The following is an 18584-nucleotide window of genomic DNA, read 5'->3' on the forward strand; positions in this document are numbered from 1 at the left end:
ATTCCTAATAACTGCAAGGGGTAAGGTGAGGTATCTTTTCTGATGTATTTTAGGTTGATGGGGATATTATTTTCTTTTTCATATTTTAATGTAAAAACAGTAATGCACAGGCATTACTGAGACAGCTAAAGGAGGACAGATAGGAAAAACGACTTCATGAAAAACATCTAGAGAAAATATTCTAGTCCGGCTATATTATATTATCAAGCTGGCCATGCAGCAACTTGAAAGACAAAAGGGTCTTACTGCAAGTGGCCTGCCAATGCTTGAAAGCAATCGTTTTAACTCTTAATGGACAAACATCTACTTTTTTTAATGAAAACCTCTTCAGCACACATTCAGCAAGTGATCAAATCCCTGTGCAATCTAAACCAAATCTCAAAGGTTCTAGATCATTCTCTACATAATATATAACAAATACACACACACACACACAGTTTAACGTCCATAGTGAGGATGGATTAAGATAATTCTCCTCAAATGGAAAACCATAGGATGAATCATCAAATGAAACAGATTGTTTCTGACAGGGTTGGATAGATGTGGGTTCAACATGGCCTGACATCTACTCAAGGTCAAATTCTCAATTTAAACTTGAAGCAAATTCCTCTCCAGTGAGCCATAATGCTCATCCTGTTGAAATTCTTCTCAGTCCAGTGGTAAAGGCTTTGATTGCTTTAATTATGACCAAAACCTGCTAACAGGAACTTCAGAAAAGGTCACCAGGACATATAGTAAAATTCAAGTGATTTCAGGTTTTTTTTTTTGAAGGAGAGCTGGTGAACTGGGAGAATAAGGAGGGGTAGAACTAGAGAAGTGGAAGGGAAACAGTTTAACTATCTTAAAACAGTGAGATAAGCACACCAATTAAAAGGATTGTCATCCTGTAATTACCAAAGAGTTCTGTATTACAGAGGGAGCTGAAGCTTTGTTGCACAACAAACAGTCATGCTTGTAATTTAATATGAATAATGAGCCAGATGCACGAACAAGACTATTAAATTGTTATCACAAGCAGCCATGTCCCTCATTGATTAATGACTCTGTGTGTCACTAAGGAAAAGAACTCCATCTTTGAGTATGGATCATCATTATTAATGTTGCCAAAGCAACAGGCTGTCTGCTTTTGCCTTGCCCCTGAATGTGGCAATTTAACCATTATATAAAGAGACAAAACAGTGATTATTCTCTTATGTAGAAAACGGAAGGCTTTTAAAGAATAGGGGACTAGGGAAGCCAGATTTGTTTCCCAGGATAAATGCACCTGTGCAAGAACCACGTTCAAGGTCAGAGCACATTCTCAATATGAAATTAATCATGGTCCCCCTGCTCAGTTCCATATTTGATGCTAATCATAAAACCTTGAATAGTTTAATACGCTAGTAGAGACCCAGCAGAACCAACAGAAACACATGAATAAAATAACAAGTGTGAAAACCACTTATTTTATGGTAAAGCAAATCAACTTGTAGAAGGCATAGTTAAGTAAGAAAACAGGTGAATTCTCTATATACGCTTTTTATAGAAAGAATATTTATGTAGAGAGAATATGTATATGCATATACATGCACAGATGAATACACACGCTACATGACTCATCCAAAAAGGTATGTTTGACTCCATGTTTGAGTTTTTTTCTTGTTGTTGTTTTGGAGTTTTTTGTTATTGCAAGATTTATACAGAATGTTCTACCAAAGGCAACTACAACCTGGCTTCTTCCAACTTACAAGCTTCCCGGAGTTTTTCCTTGTCGTAATGTAGCCCCTCATATTCTTGTAAATTAATCTTGTTCACTCTGATCCGCAGGCGATCTGGGATGGAATGAGGACTGCAAGAAAAGAAGAAAGCTTCTCAGACTAAGTGTTCTGAGGAAAAGCAAAATGAAAATAGGATAGAAAGCAATTTTAATCTTCCCCGAAAGAAGAGCAAGCCTCTTCAAAACTGGGCCAACACCTTACAGGCCCAACACTGAGTTTAAAATTATGACTATCCACCACAAAACAACATAGACATTACACTGTAAATGACACGCAAGATCAAGAAGCCCATTTGCTGGCTGCGTGGTCTGGAATTACAGAGGTTTTTCTGAGTTCTTTAATTGCTATATAGATACCCCTCCTCTCTGCAGTTTGCCTTTTTGTACATCCCTAGGGGCCTACCACAGCCAGTAGACCTGCTAAGCTGTTTTTCAGAACACAGATGCTTTCTTGGGAAGTCTCTTGGGACAACCGTTCCTCTGTCCATAAGAACATTCATCCTCATATCCCTGAAGGATCCTCATTCAGCATCTGTTCTGGGAAACAGGAACCAGAAATGTAGCTAAGAAATGGATTTCCACAGTATTGAGTCCAATAAACAGAATTCATGAGGACTTTCAAAAGCAAGCAGCAGCACAGGAACCTCATTTCTACATATTTCAGACACATTTAGGTGTCTTAACTGGCTATATAATTTTGAAATGTTCAATGGGTCATTATCTATAAATTTAAGTGTCTGTATATAGATAGGAAGTTGTCCTGAAATCTTTATTTTGATTCCATACTGGCTTCCACCTTACTATAACTTATTATTTGATTTTGTGCTGAATGCTATGTAAATTAACTTAGCCACATTTGCGTTTCCCACTTTTAAAGAAAGATAGATAACCTGTGTGTTATAATGCATATATCAAACATCTCTCCTGTAAGAACTGGCCCCAGGCTTGGTTAGAAGTACATTCTTCATCCTGTACTTCCACCAAAAGACCATGTATTTTCTCTGTTTTCATCTAGTTAGCAACAGAACTCTGCCAGTCATATGACCACCAAATAAAAACACTGCCTTTTCAAAACTGAAATCGTGTGCAGTGTCATAAACATACATGCTTACTTTTGTCTTTGTCTCAATTTTAAGATATTTGACCCACAGCATTTGCACTGTTAGTTTAAACATAAATCAGGATAAGCCACATATCCAAATATAAAGTTTTTCTTTCTTTTTAAAAAAGCAAGCAACTTTATTTTTGACCTGAAAATAATGCAGATCTGAAAAAACGCACGGTTTGTGGCTATCTCTTGTTAGAGCCACTGGGATGGCATTTATCGCTTACTTCAGCATTAGCTTATTGCCTGCTTTCTGTTGGTATAAACAGCTTTGTCATATCTGGACAAATGCAAATAAAGATTGAAAAGTCCCAGTTGAAAAAATCCTCTACTGGCATATGTACTTTTTGCCTAAAAAGTGGTAAAGATGATGCATTGAGGTTGCCTCCAGAACTGGAGTGTAAGACAATGCACTTGAAGGATCTGCACTGATGAAATTCATGTTCTGAGCAGGAGTTTCTATATTAACAATGAAAATAAACCCAAGATACATGAAGAACAGTGTAGAAGATATCATAAACATTTAACAGTGGCAGCAAGACTGAAACACTCAGAAACATATAGGCTGCCCAATGTTTTTCCTATGCTGACTGACAGGGACTCTTGCATCAAAATGTCCCAAGATATCAGAAAACTGCCTATATTTAAAATTAGCTTTTACACAACAATAGACACCTGGGATAGTAACTTCCAGCACAGCTTTAGGGGGCAGCTTTCTAATTCAGGTGCCCTTATGTCATCCTACAAAACAGCACTCTCCACCTGTGGGCTCTGTAGCTGGTTCAGCAACCCTGAGAAGATGAGTGCATGCAAATGGATGGGAAAGGTGCATAGATGGAACAAGAACATAATTGCACTGAGTCCAATGCTTCTTCCTTTCTTCCTTTCTTTCCCTTAAGTCAGAAAACATAGGAGTTTAACTGCATAGTCTTTGTCTAAGGGGACAAAGGAAATGCTATGCTCCTTTTCCCATAATGTTCTGCTACCACGCGTTATGATGACAGTAGCTCAGTCTTCCAGATATCACTTCACAACCTGGGGGCTGTTGGGAGGTGTGGGGAAGGGATTTCTTGTGAATTACCTCTACTTCCTTGAACTCAGCTGGGAGGAAAAGGAGTGAGGAAACAGGAGAGCTCAGCAAGTTCTTATTTCTGTTGTAAAATTCAACCGTGCCACAAAGATACTCATCCTTGCTATTGGCTGAATTAAGCTAAGTGTAAGCCCAACTCAGAAAACTGTCCCAAACTGTTGTTTCTCCTGAAAACAGAACCAAATCTGTACTGTTGTACAGAAATATTTGAACAACCCAAGCTGGAGCTCTATTAAAAAAATAGGCTTTCTAATCCCCGGTTCAAAATAACCACTTGACCACAAGCTGTTACTCCTGTACAGGAATTACTCAACCAAGTAAAGAGGATAATCTAGATATCTCATGAAAGAGGGAGAGGAAAAGAAGACAGAAACAGAACAGCTTCTCCAAGTGTATGTTTGCATCCTTTATGTCAACGTGAAAGGACAGTCATTTTGACTCTGCACTTGGTGCAAAAAGGGGAGGTGGAGGATGTCAAGCCTGCTGCCAATATCTGCCAGTCCTTGGTTAATTAAATTTTGTCTCCCCGAAACCTCCCCATGAGGACAAAATAGTGTTTGAACACCAAAGGGAGAGAAAGACAACACTGACTTCTGTGGCTATGTTGACCCACTACTTAATGTCACACAAGGAAAATGTGAGCTTTCTCTTTACAAATATTATTTCCTGGCCTGAAGCCAGTAGCAACCTATTGCATTTCCAGCATCATCTTCTTGAGTCAAATGAGTTCTTTCACCTAAAAGGGCGAAGTGAGCAAGGCCTTTTTATTTGCATTAAACTGGAAGAGCAAGAAGATCTAAAATCAACAGCAAGTCTAAAATATTTTTGCTGCTCCAGGAGCCACACACATTCTCCAAAAGCACCTTTTAACTAGGAAATAAAAGGACACTTCCCATGCATTTGTAAAAAATATATTTTTTGATACATCAGTGTACTGTGTATCTCCAAATCTGCTTCTGTGGAAAAAAGAAACACACCTTAACACATTTTAAATGTAATGTATCACCTGATGAGAAACAGTTCCCTTCCAGGTCAAGCATGGGAGTCTAATCAGCTGGCAAGGGTCAGAGTTTCCTGTTCTCCCACTTTTTATAAAGACATGGAACTACTACCACATAAGCAAGCTGTGTGTGCTAAAACATACAATTGGAGAAACTTGCCATTTTGCCCATTTGAAAAGTTTAGCTATTTTAGTCATAAAAATGTAACCTTGGAAGCAGCAGTTTTCCATAGAAAATAAAATATTATCAGAGATATGGATGCTAAGAGGTCCTTTCTACAGGGTAGAGATTTTGTATACTTAGCTACGTCCAGTCACAGGTTATCTATTCATAACTCAAACACATACATAAGTATGTATATATATGCACAAACATAAAACCCATTTATTCAGTGACTGATATCCAATGGTTTTGTTCATGATTTATTTGCAAATACTCTTTGCTCTGTCAGAATACGGCTGACGTTATATAAATGTGTCATTAAATTTTATTACCTATTCAATATAGCTTTGGCTAATTCACAATGTTAATATTCATTCCTTGTGCTATCAGACTGGCAATAGACACCAGGAGATATTGTCCCCATCATCCAACAAATCCATCTAACTCATTCACTCAGAGAACTCATGAGCTCCACACAAAGTTCTATATAATGCAGCTGAGGAAAACATTTCCATCATCAATATTTCTCTAGTCTTCACAGACACTGTATAATAATCCATATTATTATACAAATTGCACAATTTATCTTGTTCAGACAAACTCAGTGTATTCAGAAACCACAAAGCTAAAGTACCTAAGCATGTCCATGTACAAGCTAATAGGGTGATGAATGTCACTAAAAGCAAACATTAGTACGGTATTAATAGAAAAGGATGTTTCTAAACACTATACAAAACAACTTGCTCAACTGTAAGGAGAGGAAGAAAAGCTTTCTAGATACAGCAGCTGACAATTTATAAATAAATTTGCGGAGATTGCTGCACTGCAATGCAACCTAAAATATTTAAATTCCTTACATTTATTATTCTTCAAAATGGCATATTATGTACTCAATTAAAAGGAATTTAAAGTACAGATGAATGAATTCCATTACCTCCTAAAGAATCCAATTAAGAATCTCATTCCTCAAACACACCAATCCACAGAATTACATCCTAAAGCCCATATGCCCCATGGGACCATAAAGACAGATTCAGGTCAACTGAAACATTCTGTTCATTCATGTTGATTAGCTATAATGGTTTCACTTAAACACAAACCTAAATATCAATCTTCTCAAATCAGGAGCATAGATAGGCTAGTTTAAGATATTGAATTTTATTTGATGAACTTTTGATTACCATGGACCGGAAGTGCACATTCGTGGCATTATTAAATAACAACCCAAATGAGCCTTCTAGAAATGCTATGCACATTATTCAGTTGGAAGAAGCTATGAAAGATTCTACAAATATGCTATGAGGTCCTCTCAAAATCGTTCCATTCACATTAAAAAACACACATAATTTCAGTAACAGAGAACTATTTTCTTTCCTTTTGTATCTGCACAATGGCTGATTGGATTACTATCTATCAAACAGCATTTGACTTTTCCACAAGAATACAGAAGATCACCTAGATATTGTATAACTCTTACAATGAAAAGGGCATGCTTTCTGGAAATTCTTAAAACTTGTGGACATTAATTAACATAAATATTTGACTTTTTTGTTTTTTAAGTCTACTTTCTGTAAGGAGATGTCCATCCCATATTGCACCAGGCTAAACAGCAGAATTGGAACCACTCTTTTTTTTCAGGAATAGGGCAATATCATGCTAGATAAACTGTTTGCAAGGTGAAGTCCCCACACCTGCTGGAAATTGCTTATCAAAGAAGAGGTTTGCATTTGTTTCCCTCCTATGACTGAACTATAACATTTTGGGGATTCTAGAAGTGTTGCCATCACCACCTGCCAAACTGTTCAAACCCACAGAAGCAAAGCCACAAGTACTCATTCTGTGACTATGAATAGAACTTGATCTACTTTCATTCACCAAGAAAGCACACTCAGCATTTGATGAAGCTGTGACTTCCTCCTCTCACTCCTATTAATCATCCAGCAACAGGCGAGAGGATGGCAGCCAACTTACTTGGAGCACACCTGTTTTTCCTAAGAAATACGCTTCTGCCTCCAGTCACCCAGGAAAGAACGCAGTCAGAGTGAGCATGGGTCATGCCCTTGGCTCTGCTCCACAACAACCTCATAACACTTCTGCCACACTACCAGGTCAATTCAGCTGGGAAGACATATGTGCCTTAATCCCTATTATCAATTATTTATGAAATCTGTGAAGCGTTTCTTATGCTTTGTCCCTGCATAGAGAAAGGAAATAATAATAAACAGTCCAACAACTCTACAGAATCCAGCAAAAAAATTGTGATAAAACTTCCAGAATACACCCACATCAGCCTATACACATACAGATTTTAATCTGATTCAATAAACAGAAAAATAAATCTTCTACTGCCCTTCCCTTGCAAAAATAAAGTTTAGAAAACAACAACAAAAAAAATCACACTCCTCTGAGGTATGTTTGCAGTGACAGATTAATGAATTACCTATCTCCTAGAGAAGAAATAAACATGCAAAATTAATTAAATGTTCCAGGCTTTACAACAATTGGAAAAAGGAAAGCAGCAATCAGAGGAGAAAAAGAAATTAACCTTGATTTGAGATCTCATTGACAGAACTTGAAAATGATGCATTAAAAATAAGCATGGCTTTCACAACTTTTATCTACTTAAAACATAAGAATTGCCACAACAGAGCAGAATCATTGAGCCTCTCCTGATGGACAAATTTCCAAGTTTCAAGGAAGCCCACTGTTATTTTAAGGCAAAGCTCTTTCTAAGTTCTTTACCTAAAAAAATACCCCTAAAATATAAGCTCCACCAATTTTTTTTTTTTTTTTTGTTCTGTTTGATGAGTGTTATCCCAGATAAGCCAGGTTAACTCAACTGTACTAAACCCTTTTGTACTTTCTTACCTCACACTTGCTCCAGCAGGTGCTTGACTGTTTTACTGTATAAAGGCTTGAATCACACATAGGTTTAGACACATGTCCGAGTGCCAGGTAGAATCCTGGTCTTTGTTTTCTTTCTCCTCCATCATGCTAGCTGTGGTTCACTTGCACTTTACACTTCCAAGCACAGTGGATTCTCTAGTAGTAATGATCCCACTAAACAGAAGCCCACATACTAAACAAGAAAAACTGGAAAATACAAGACTCAATTCCCTACAATTCATGTAATGGGGAAATGGGAGAAGATACATAAAAGCATTTTCACCCTTAAATATGCATTTGGAGAATAGCTCGCTCTAACGCTTTCTCCTTTATGCCTTGTCTCCTACTATATTTTTTTACACTCTCCTCCTATGGACAACACCCATACTCAGCCTAACCCACAAAGCTGGTTCTGTTTGGCATTTGGATCTCTAAAAGCAAAAAAATTGTTTCAGAGTACTCCTTTTTTATTCTCACAGGTTTTATATGCATTACTTGCTGCAATCATGATTCTGTAAACTCTACAAAAGACCATAAACTATTTAAAAATAAGTTGATACTGGTATTTTCGTTTATGCAGATTTCGCAATTAAAAAAAAAAAAAAAACAAAAAAAAACCAAACAAACAAACAAAAAAATGACCAAACAATCACACACCACACACACAGTATGTCCAGAGTGCTTATTTCACTTGTGAAAGGCCAGTAAAAGCTATGTAAGTCAATTATGTTTTATTTTTCAAATGGTAATTTTTTTCAGATCTCCTCTGCATCAACCACACAATGCAACTGTATTCTCCCATGTGCATCCTTCTCATCCCAACTGAACATCCAGCTGGAAAATGCAAGTCCTTACTCTCCTGTTAAAAGAGCCTCAATTAAAAATACAACACCTGCATTACTTATGCACCCTGTATAAAGATTTGAAATGGATCAGTTCTACTGTCTCCGCAACAAAGACCATATGTGCCTGATAATTTTGGCTGTCCCAAATTCCCATGCATATTCTGCTGCAGAAAACCTGAAATTCATCTAAGGCTGTATTCATGACCAGGTCTCAGCAGAATCTGCCCTGCTGTTCCATACTAACTGGAAGTCAGGCTCTTTCAATATTGTTGAACAACAACAACAATGAAGTTTGAATCTCAAAGCCGACACAATCCAAATCAAATTTCCCTAATACCTCATGGGTTCTTATTTTAATTTGCCAGACATATTAATTGGCAGCCACAGTGCAGTAGCATGTTTAATCTATTTTTACAGATTTTAAGATACAGAATATCTTTGACTTACAAATTAGTTTGGGGCTCACAAGTCTCTCTCTCTCTCCCTGACTTATCCTGACAGCTAATATCAAGTAAGACAGTGAAATGAATTGTATCAAAACCTGGAGGTAATTTTCCAAAGGATATCCCTCAGTTTGAAAACAATACCCATTCTCCCACACCGACAGCTTACTTAATGTTCTGTGTAAGCAATAAGGCTTATCTCAACTTTTTTCCAGAGGCTTTTTTAGATACTGCATCAGTGAGACAAGTTATTTGTATTATTTTCTGTTCCTCAGCAAAGTACAGCAAATACAATCCAGGGATAACACACACTGAATTTGAAATCTTTCCTTGTTTGCAAAATAACAAGGAGGAATTTGCAGCTTTCTGAAACTTCACAGTATCACAGAATAGTAGATGTCAGAAGAAACCTCTGGAGGTCATCTGCTCAAGCAATGGCCACCTGCACCAGGCTGCCCAGGACCATGTGCAGGCAGCTTTTGAGTATCTCCAAGGATGGAGACTCCACAGCCTCTCTGGACAACCTATGCCAGTGCTCGGTTATTTTTACAGTAAAAGCTTTTTTCCTGCTGTTCAGGAAGAACCTTCTATCTTTCAGTTTGTGTCCATTGCCTCTTCTCCTGTCACTGGGCAGCACCAAAAAGAGATTGGCTTAGTCTTGTTTAGATCCATTCTTGAGATACCTATAGACTTTGATGAAATCACACCTGAGCCTTCTATTTGCTCAGCTAAACAGACTCAGCTGTCTCAGCCTTTCATCACAGGAGGAATGCAGACCAGGATACCATGAGCCTTCTTTGTCACAAGTGCACATTACTGGCTCATGGTCAACTGAGTGATTACCAGGATGCCCATGTCCTTTTCTGCAAAGCTGAAATTTGCTTTTAAAATTATTCAACCAGCTTTCCCAAATAACTCCTGGTTTGTTGAACCATCTGTTGCACATGCTCAGTCTTTAGAACAGAGAAGTGTTGATAGATTTTCTTTTAGCATATACCATTGAATTTTTCCTATGATAGAATAAGAATCATTCTTTGAATCAAGTTTCTGTTCTGAATACTTTGATTTATAGCTCTGAAAGTAGTTATTTTCCAACATGCATTTCAAATTAATCTATTGGATAGTCATAAACTTGGAAAATGTGTCCCTCAGAAGAGTGACAAAGCAAGAAGAAAAAAGGGGTGTCAACAAAAGGTAAAACATGTATTTTTTGACTGAATAGTAAAAAAGCACTTCTGAAGACAAGCTACACTGCTGGAGTTGACATAAGATATTAAGCTGGGTTTTGGTTTTTTGTTTGGTTTCTGGGGGAACCCAAGAACCAGTCCAGGTGAGGGTGGTTTTGGGGTAGGTTAGGTTTGTTTTTTGGGTTTTTTTTTTTTGTTTGTTTGGGGGGTCTAGTTTGTTTGTTTGTTTGGGGTTTTTGTTGTTGTTTGTTTGTTCATTGCTTTTTTTTTTTTAATTGTGGACACACACAGGTTTTCATAAAATGGCATGTTTCCATAAAAAAGATGAATTAGAAGATACCAACATATGATGGTACAAGTGTTTTTAAGTGCCAGTTCACCACATCTTAAAAAATACATTAGACTCTTGAATAATTTAGCCACTCTCTAGCAACTTGGTACAGTGGAGTTGCTGACAATCAAGATATTGCCAAGGTGGAGGGGGTGTCTCCATCTTCAATGCAGCTGCAGCCAATATCAAGCCACACCTCTGGGGGACTAGTTCCCTGTTTTGATCACCTCTGGAGATAGAGCTTATGGCAGAGTTTGTTCACAGTATGTTTTTCATTAAAAAAGGAAACAAGTATAGAGAGCTCTCAGCTGCTTCAAGGGATATAGCCTGGCACTTAACTTCTGATCTGCCTGTTGCTATGGTTTTGTCTTGCAAGCTGGACTTTTGGCTGAACCTGTTCACCATCACCAGACATACCCTGCTCACCTTACTCAGGTACTGTGGAACTGTGCCTTAGCTGACAAGACCACTGCCTTGTGCCTGTCATGATGTCACCTGAGCTGCCATTTCCCATTCCTCACTGGATTTTACTGCCTCTCTCCTGGTTGAATGTCACACAGGGTAACAGCAAAGAACTACGGAACTTTGAAAGTATAAAAAAGCCAGGTACTCACACAGTGAAGGAATCGGGGGGAGCTGAGACTCTTCTCAGGTCAGCAGACTGGACTTTATGGATACTATAGACAGCAGGAAATGAGTGGCCAGGAGAAAGACAGCACACAGTGTGGACAGACAAGGAAAAAGACAGGAGAGAGAGGAAAGAGTGGAAGAGAGAAAGACATACAACATTTAAACAGAAACAAAAGGAATGTGTCACATAAAAGTTGAATGAAGAGACATGCAGAGGTCCAAGTTCACACTAGGAAGCCAAGAGCAACAGAAAACATGCAAATGGAGAAAATTCACTGCTACATGGCACACAGGAACTTTCTAAACATGTGAGCGAGGAGGTCCAATGGCAAGCTAGGCACATGGCTATACAAGGAAGACGAGGAGCCCCAGGATTTGTTCCACAGGCACTGACAAATTTCAAGGCAGCAGACTTTGGAAGCAGGTCCAGAAACCCAAAGAAACATCCAAGCCAAGATTTGAATGGATGGAATTGTCTCCAAAGGTTGTCCAACTTTAGTTAATGCAGAAAAAAAAAAATACCCTTGCTGGAGATTTTGTATCCGCAATGACAAATTGCTGTCTCCATTCTTCTTTCATGTACTTTAGGGAAACATGCATTTTATATATAGCAACTCCCAAGACTGACTCTCTTGGTGTTTATACTCAAATGACTCCCTTATTTCTCTCAATTGTATGGAATATATTTTTTCTATGAGCTGTTCCCTCTGCTTTCTCTGCCATTATGCAGGACATTCTTCCTTAACCCAAACTAAAAGCCAGTGAAAGCAAAATACCATCTTTTGAGGTTCAGAAAATGATCATTAACTGAAACTTACTGAGCAGCACACTAAACTGTAGTTTCTAATAAAAAAATAACTCATGGAAAATTGAACCACAGCTTTTCTTCTTGTTCAACATACATTTTGCTTATAGCTCACAAGAACCACATTCTTAGCTTGATCACAGAAAACTAAGTTATATGTAGTCTCTTTCACATGTTACCATGATCAATAACAAAGAAGAATGAGAACTTAGGCAGCAAGTCTTTTTGGTGAAGGAGAATAAGAACATCATTCACTTTTTTGCAGAAAAACAGTTTGCTGACCTGGCCGTAGCAAAATTTTCCTTTGGCTGGTACAAACAGAAAAGACATATGAGAAGAAAATAAACCCACTTCTTTCCCCCCACAACCTCACTATCTGCCTTGTTTCAATCCTAAACAAGTATGAATAGCATCACCTTATACTGTTATTCCTTGTACCTAAAAAGTTGATTCTGGTTTATTGCCAGAAACACTTATTGCATTGTTACTTATCTCCATTGTAGAGTAATGCATTGTAGGATGAGGAAGAGATTATGCCTGCCTTTTTCATTTGGACAGCCTCCAATAAAAATAAATTAGAAGAAGCACTCTAACTGTATTCACCAAGTAATGACTTTCCCCCACTATGCTTCAATCCAAAATTTTAGTGTTATTAGAAGAGTACAAACCATGAACAGGTCATCTTCACCTACTCAGGAGTACTTACATAATCTGTGTGTCATATCAAAGCAGCTTAATTTTCCCAAAGGGAATATTTAAAAAAAAAAAAAGAATGCTCGATGAACAGTAAGAAGACAGATCACTAGTCACAGCAACTAGCCCATTAATAATTTGGGACAATTAGTATACTGAGAAATCTATTTTTAGGCAATTCAGAAAAGATTAAATAACTGAATAAAATATTAATTTCTAGTAATTTGCCCAGCTATGACAAAATGCAGCACATTATATTTACTTGTTACCCAATAGCTTCAATGAAGCTTTTCATGCTGCTGCTATCAAAGGAAAGGGAGGCTTCTTCAGTTCAAGTAATCTCACAGAAACACTAGATTTTTGTTCCTTAACTCGCCACCATTTTTTTAAAGACTAGAAAATATTAAGAACTTTTATACCGTCAAGAGTGCTGCTGAATATTCCCCATACCTTTAAAAAGGCAAATTATTTAATTACAGATAAAACAAGGATCCTCAGCATATTGGAGTCTCTACCTTGAAGTTCTGTATAGAAAAACAAGGCTGTCTCTGTGGAATTAGGAGGTGTTGGAAGCACAATATCAGGAAAACAGAAGGAAAACCAGGTCAAAGGAGGTCAGATCCCCTTTTCTCATATGCAAGTGTCCTCTCAGAGCATCTATAGGTTTTGAAGGAGAACAGTTGCAATCAGGAAGATGGGCAACTCTTGCAGTCAGAAAAGAATCATGTTTCTAAAGCCCTCCTGCACGAAATATCTGTTCTTCTCACTTAGCTACATTACATATGGGCTCTTCAATTTTAAAATAGTATTATTCCCTGGAAACTCAAGCGCATCCACAAAACAAACAACAAACTCACTATCCTCTCTAAACCTCCTCTCCTTAGAACCTCCAGAAGAAAGGAGAACAGAGTAAGAAAACAAACACAGTGTAAGCCTTCCTCAAGTTAAATTTTTTTTCTACTTATGACACTGCACTAGCTAAAACTCCAAAGATTGTTCCTACTGCTCTCCTTATCTAGCAATAATACCAAAGCAGACAAGATAATTTTTTAATCCCTTTCCTGGCAAGGAGCTCAAGAATCACTGTCTAACAATTAATGAGCTAGGTCAAGACTCACTTACTTATCTCACACATCTAGCATTCCAATGACAGTCACAAAAGAATAAGGTAATGTAATCCTATTGCATTCAACCACATATAAGGCTTTCTGGGATATTTCAATGGAACAGGGAGATATATTCCAGATTTGTTTATCTACATTTTTAAACTTGATATTGCCATTTTTCTCTGTTCTGAAATACTGCACATCAGCACCATTTTGAATGAACTTCTTCAAAAACTTCATAAAGTTTAACCTTTACCATGTCATTTACTTTTTATCATGCCCGGAGATTCAACTCCTCTCTCTCATTCTCCTTCAACGCTTAAGACCAAAGTACATACACACAGAGATATCTAGGTATAGATGTAGTTTTAAATGTATACACATACCATTTCTGATACATGAGGCTGAGACTAGAGTCTCAGTTTAATTTCTATTTTCCCAAGACATAGGTCTGCAGGCAAATATCTCAGCCAAATCAAAGTACTGACAGCAATGTAGTCTACTATAGCACATTGAAATCAAGCTAAACCACAAACAACATCATCTTGACAAGTGGCGTATGTTATGAATCTGTATTTCTCTACCACAGTTTAAATTCAGATCTCAAAATCCAAGCCTAACCATGCTAATTATCAGGTTGAAATATCAGGAATTTTTGTGTTACATTCGCGTTAGGCTCCATCAGTGTAGAAACAGATGCCCTAGGATTGGTCTCAGCTTTATTCTAGCTTTCACAAATGATTGAGTTGTGGTTGGATGAAGTTTGGCATTCCTGCTCACAGGCAAGTGTCCGCTAATCTTCACCACTCAAGAAAGAAGAGTCTATCTTATGTATTTTCCGGGCAAATTGGAACTGCACATTACAGATATACGCTTCTGCTGAAACTTAAAGCATTAACTTCAGTAAGAGAACACAGTGCTAAATTGAACAGGAAGATGTTGAAGTAACCATGGAGGCTTTGATTACCTGGAGAGATTGTCAACCAGTGGATTACAAGAAGCTCTAAAGGGCTGGAGTCAAGGTTTGAAGTGAAGCAATATCTTCCGCTAGATAATACAGTTGAAAGACACAGACAATCTTTAAGATACCTGATGAGAAGCGTAGCTGAGACCTTGTCTGTTTTTTCCAGTTATATGAGCTAACCTAATGAAAAATATTACATCTCTTCATAAACCTTCCTTCACCATTACAGCTACAACAGCAAAATCCCCACCTCACTGTGAAATTCACAGTGCATAGATGAGTGAAATGTGCATCTTTGATAACTTTAGCTCAGTACCTTTGTAAAAGGGGCAGACTGTTTTGCTTCCTTTAAGATCACTTGATGAAAAACAGCACAGGCACTTACTACGTCACTCATTTTAGCAGCAATGGAGGCCTTCTATTTGAGAAGCATAATAGTAAGGCTCTACAAAATAACCTAAATAATTTTATTACACACTTTCACAGGTAAAAATTTGAAATTTTTTTTGGTGTTACCATATCTTCACAGCACTCACAAAAAAGGTTTAATTACAGAAAGGAATGTTAGTCCTGTCTTGTCTTCTTCACATGTTTCTATTTTCCAGTTATCCTAGTTTTTCTCTATTTATCTTTAGCCTACTCATTTCTTATTTGGGTTTCCATATTGGAGCAGGATTTCCCACAAAGTGAAAACAGCCCTTTCTGAACCTCAGGTCCTTCTCCATAAACAGTCCCAGGCAGCATGCTCCCACAACAGAGACTACAAGATGTCCTGAGTAATTCTTGATTATGGCAATTTGTTACAGAATCTCCAATGAAGCTTAAAAAGCAGATCAATAAAGAAAATTAATCAAAAGAACTCCAAAGGCAAACTGCACACATATGCAGAACTGTCAGAAGCCACACCGCTGAGCCTGCACAAACTTCTCAAAATAAGTAACCGAAAGATACAACACCTTTCTAAAAGCAAGACAAAAGGTAACCCAGAAGATAAAGAATAAAAGAAAAATCAGGTAAGCATTTACAATACAGTGGAAAGGGAGTTCAGAAGGTGGGAATTTATTTTATTTTTTTTTGTAAATGAGCTGCAAATCCAGTACATGCAAAACCTGTGACTGAATATGCTGTCCCAAACAGGCCTCCTGCCGCTAGGACATGCAACATATCCAACTCACTCATTCAACAAAGGCATGGATGTTCTCCTCTTGCTCTTCTGCACCATGTTGGCTTGATTCCTTAAGGAGATTCGAATGAGTGAAGGAGCCAATCGACATGGTTCACCATCCACTTGCATGGGAATAGACTTGTATGTTAAAAGTGTCACCTCACGGCACTGATGCAACCTTTCTCCATGACCACCAACCTGCAGAGCAGCCTGGAGAGGAGGAAAAAAAAAACACCACCACCACATCTCAGAACAGATAGTTAAGGCAGTTAAATTCAAAATGCAGTATTGCTGACAGTAACCATTACACAGCATGCCATGTGTAAGGCACTCTGAAGAGTCACAGTGAATGTATTTTCAATTCAAAATTGCAAAGCAGGACTTAAAATTTCACAAGGAAAAGTGGTGGTCAACAACCAGATATCTAACCATACGTACTGCACATCTCATTACCTTGGTATATGTCAAGCATATTACACACATATACAAATGTGTATACATACGCATGTGCATGCAGAAATGAATACCTGTGTTTATTCTTTCAATTTTCAATTTGGTTTGGTTTTACACCAGCAGTAATGCTACTGATTATTTGCTTTTAACAAAACTCTAATTGGGTACATCTGCGAGACAGAAAAATTATTTCCACTTCCTGAACAGAATACAGTCCTTAATGTGAAACAGATAAATCCAAAATCCTTATTATGAAAGTTTACACAGCAACTCAACCTTGAGACTAGACAGAATGAAAAGAGCAAGTGGAAGGACCTTGTTAAAAACAATTAAATATCATGTTCAAGAGTTCATTTCAAAGAAATTAAACAAGGAGGGCAATGAGCAAATCCTTCAAGTTCTAATCAGATGTTTTTTGGAGGAAATGTGTTTGTTTTTTTTTTTTTTAATTGTAGTATGACTACTAACCCTTATCTATCAGATGCAGAAAAAAAATCTATACTAATTCACTACTAACAGAAAGCAATGTAAACACAAGTGAAGACCTTAATATCCTGCTGTGTTCACTTAATGTTATGGATCAACAATATTATGGATCAATATTATGGTCAATAATATTCATAATAACCCTTCTTGTAAAGTACTTCTCTTCCTTGCTCTCACAGACCTTCTTGGGTATGACCAAGCACATCTGGGAGACATAGAGCAAGTTAGGATTATATCATATATCTATACAGTCTAGGATTACAATGGTTTCTCAGTATGACAACCAATCCAGACTTGTAGACTCTCAGTTTTGAACTAGGCCTCCTTTAAAGAGAAACAGCAGCTCAGAGGGCCCTACCACTTCAATTCAGTCCCAGCCAAAATTGTTGGTAGCTTTGAGATCACTCTAGCTACTGCGAGTGGCTAGAAACAGACTAGTGGCAAAAGATTCCAGCTGAAAATTGCCAGCTGGTACATGCTAAATAGATTTTTGACAGGGTTTTCAGAAACATACCCTAAAATCTTCAGGGGTGAAGTAACAAATGTTCATTCCACAACATCTACTAGACTGACAAACAGAATTCTGCTTACTTGTACATTATTTCCCCAATCTACTAGATTCATCAGGAGAAAAAAGAAAAGAGAGAGAGAGATCACAAAAGAATCATTAACCCAGACTTCTAAAGAAATGATGGTTGATCAAGGCAACCTTTAGTTTTGCTTACTTTGAAGATTATATTTGTCTGAATTTCTCTTTAAGAAAGCAAACACCGTTATCATGGGTATTCATTGAACGTGATATGCACAGAGGGCAGGTCACACAATAAATAATTGTGTGAGCTGAGTGAAAACAGGCTTATCCATGTTAGCTTTAACCTAGTCCACACAAGACATAGCAGCAGCAAAGGCCTAAGAGTATGGACTTAAGCATGAACTAAACAAACCTGCCTGGAAGTCCTGGTATGTGCCTTCTGTTGGCCCCAGTAAATTCAAGCTGTTGTGCCTTAGGTAGATTAACACTAACATGAGGAATAACTGTCAGCTCTCTGACTGTATTTAATCATCCTTTGAAGAGACTGTCACCATGTTTAACCACTGTGATAGTAGGACACTGTGGTATTTACAGTGAGATTGCTTTTATAGTAGCTCAGCTTTTGTTCACTTTAAGGACAGTACTGACAAAACATACACTGCTAAATTAATGTTGTTGGTTGAATTTTCTTTCCCTAGCAGAGCAAAAAGGAAGATAAAATTTGTGCTGGAAATATTGCACAGCTATTACTAAATTTTCCCAACAGTTTTAGTGGGCATATGGAAATTGTATGGGCATATAATTTCAGATAATATTTGTTTCCAGTAACCTGTTTTTAAAACAAACAAACAAAAACAAACAAACAAACAAACAAACAAGATTTAAATGTATAAAAGCCATAGATCAAAATATATAAAAGCTGAAAAAAACAGCAGTAATTATTT

At 37.5% G+C, this 18584-nt stretch overlaps 1 protein-coding gene across 3 annotated transcripts in view; it reads right to left on the minus strand.

The window, feature by feature from the left end:
- DGKI (diacylglycerol kinase iota) overlaps nucleotides 1-18584 on the minus strand; it is a gene marked incomplete at its 5' end in the record, with an annotated part of 215395 nt that overhangs the window by 68496 nt on the left and 128315 nt on the right. For all 3 annotated transcript variants that reach the window (XM_082064302.1, XM_082064301.1, XM_082064303.1), the window contains 2 exons: nucleotides 1728-1828; nucleotides 16180-16379. In XM_082064302.1, coding sequence (XP_081920428.1) covers nucleotides 1728-1828; nucleotides 16180-16379 — 301 coding nt within the window. The remainder of the gene's footprint in view (nucleotides 1-1727; nucleotides 1829-16179; nucleotides 16380-18584) is intronic.

The sequence above is a fragment of the Streptopelia decaocto genome (assembly GCF_964273445.1).
Source record: "Streptopelia decaocto genome assembly, chromosome: 1".
NCBI classification, from domain to species: Eukaryota; Metazoa; Chordata; class Aves; order Columbiformes; family Columbidae; genus Streptopelia; species Streptopelia decaocto.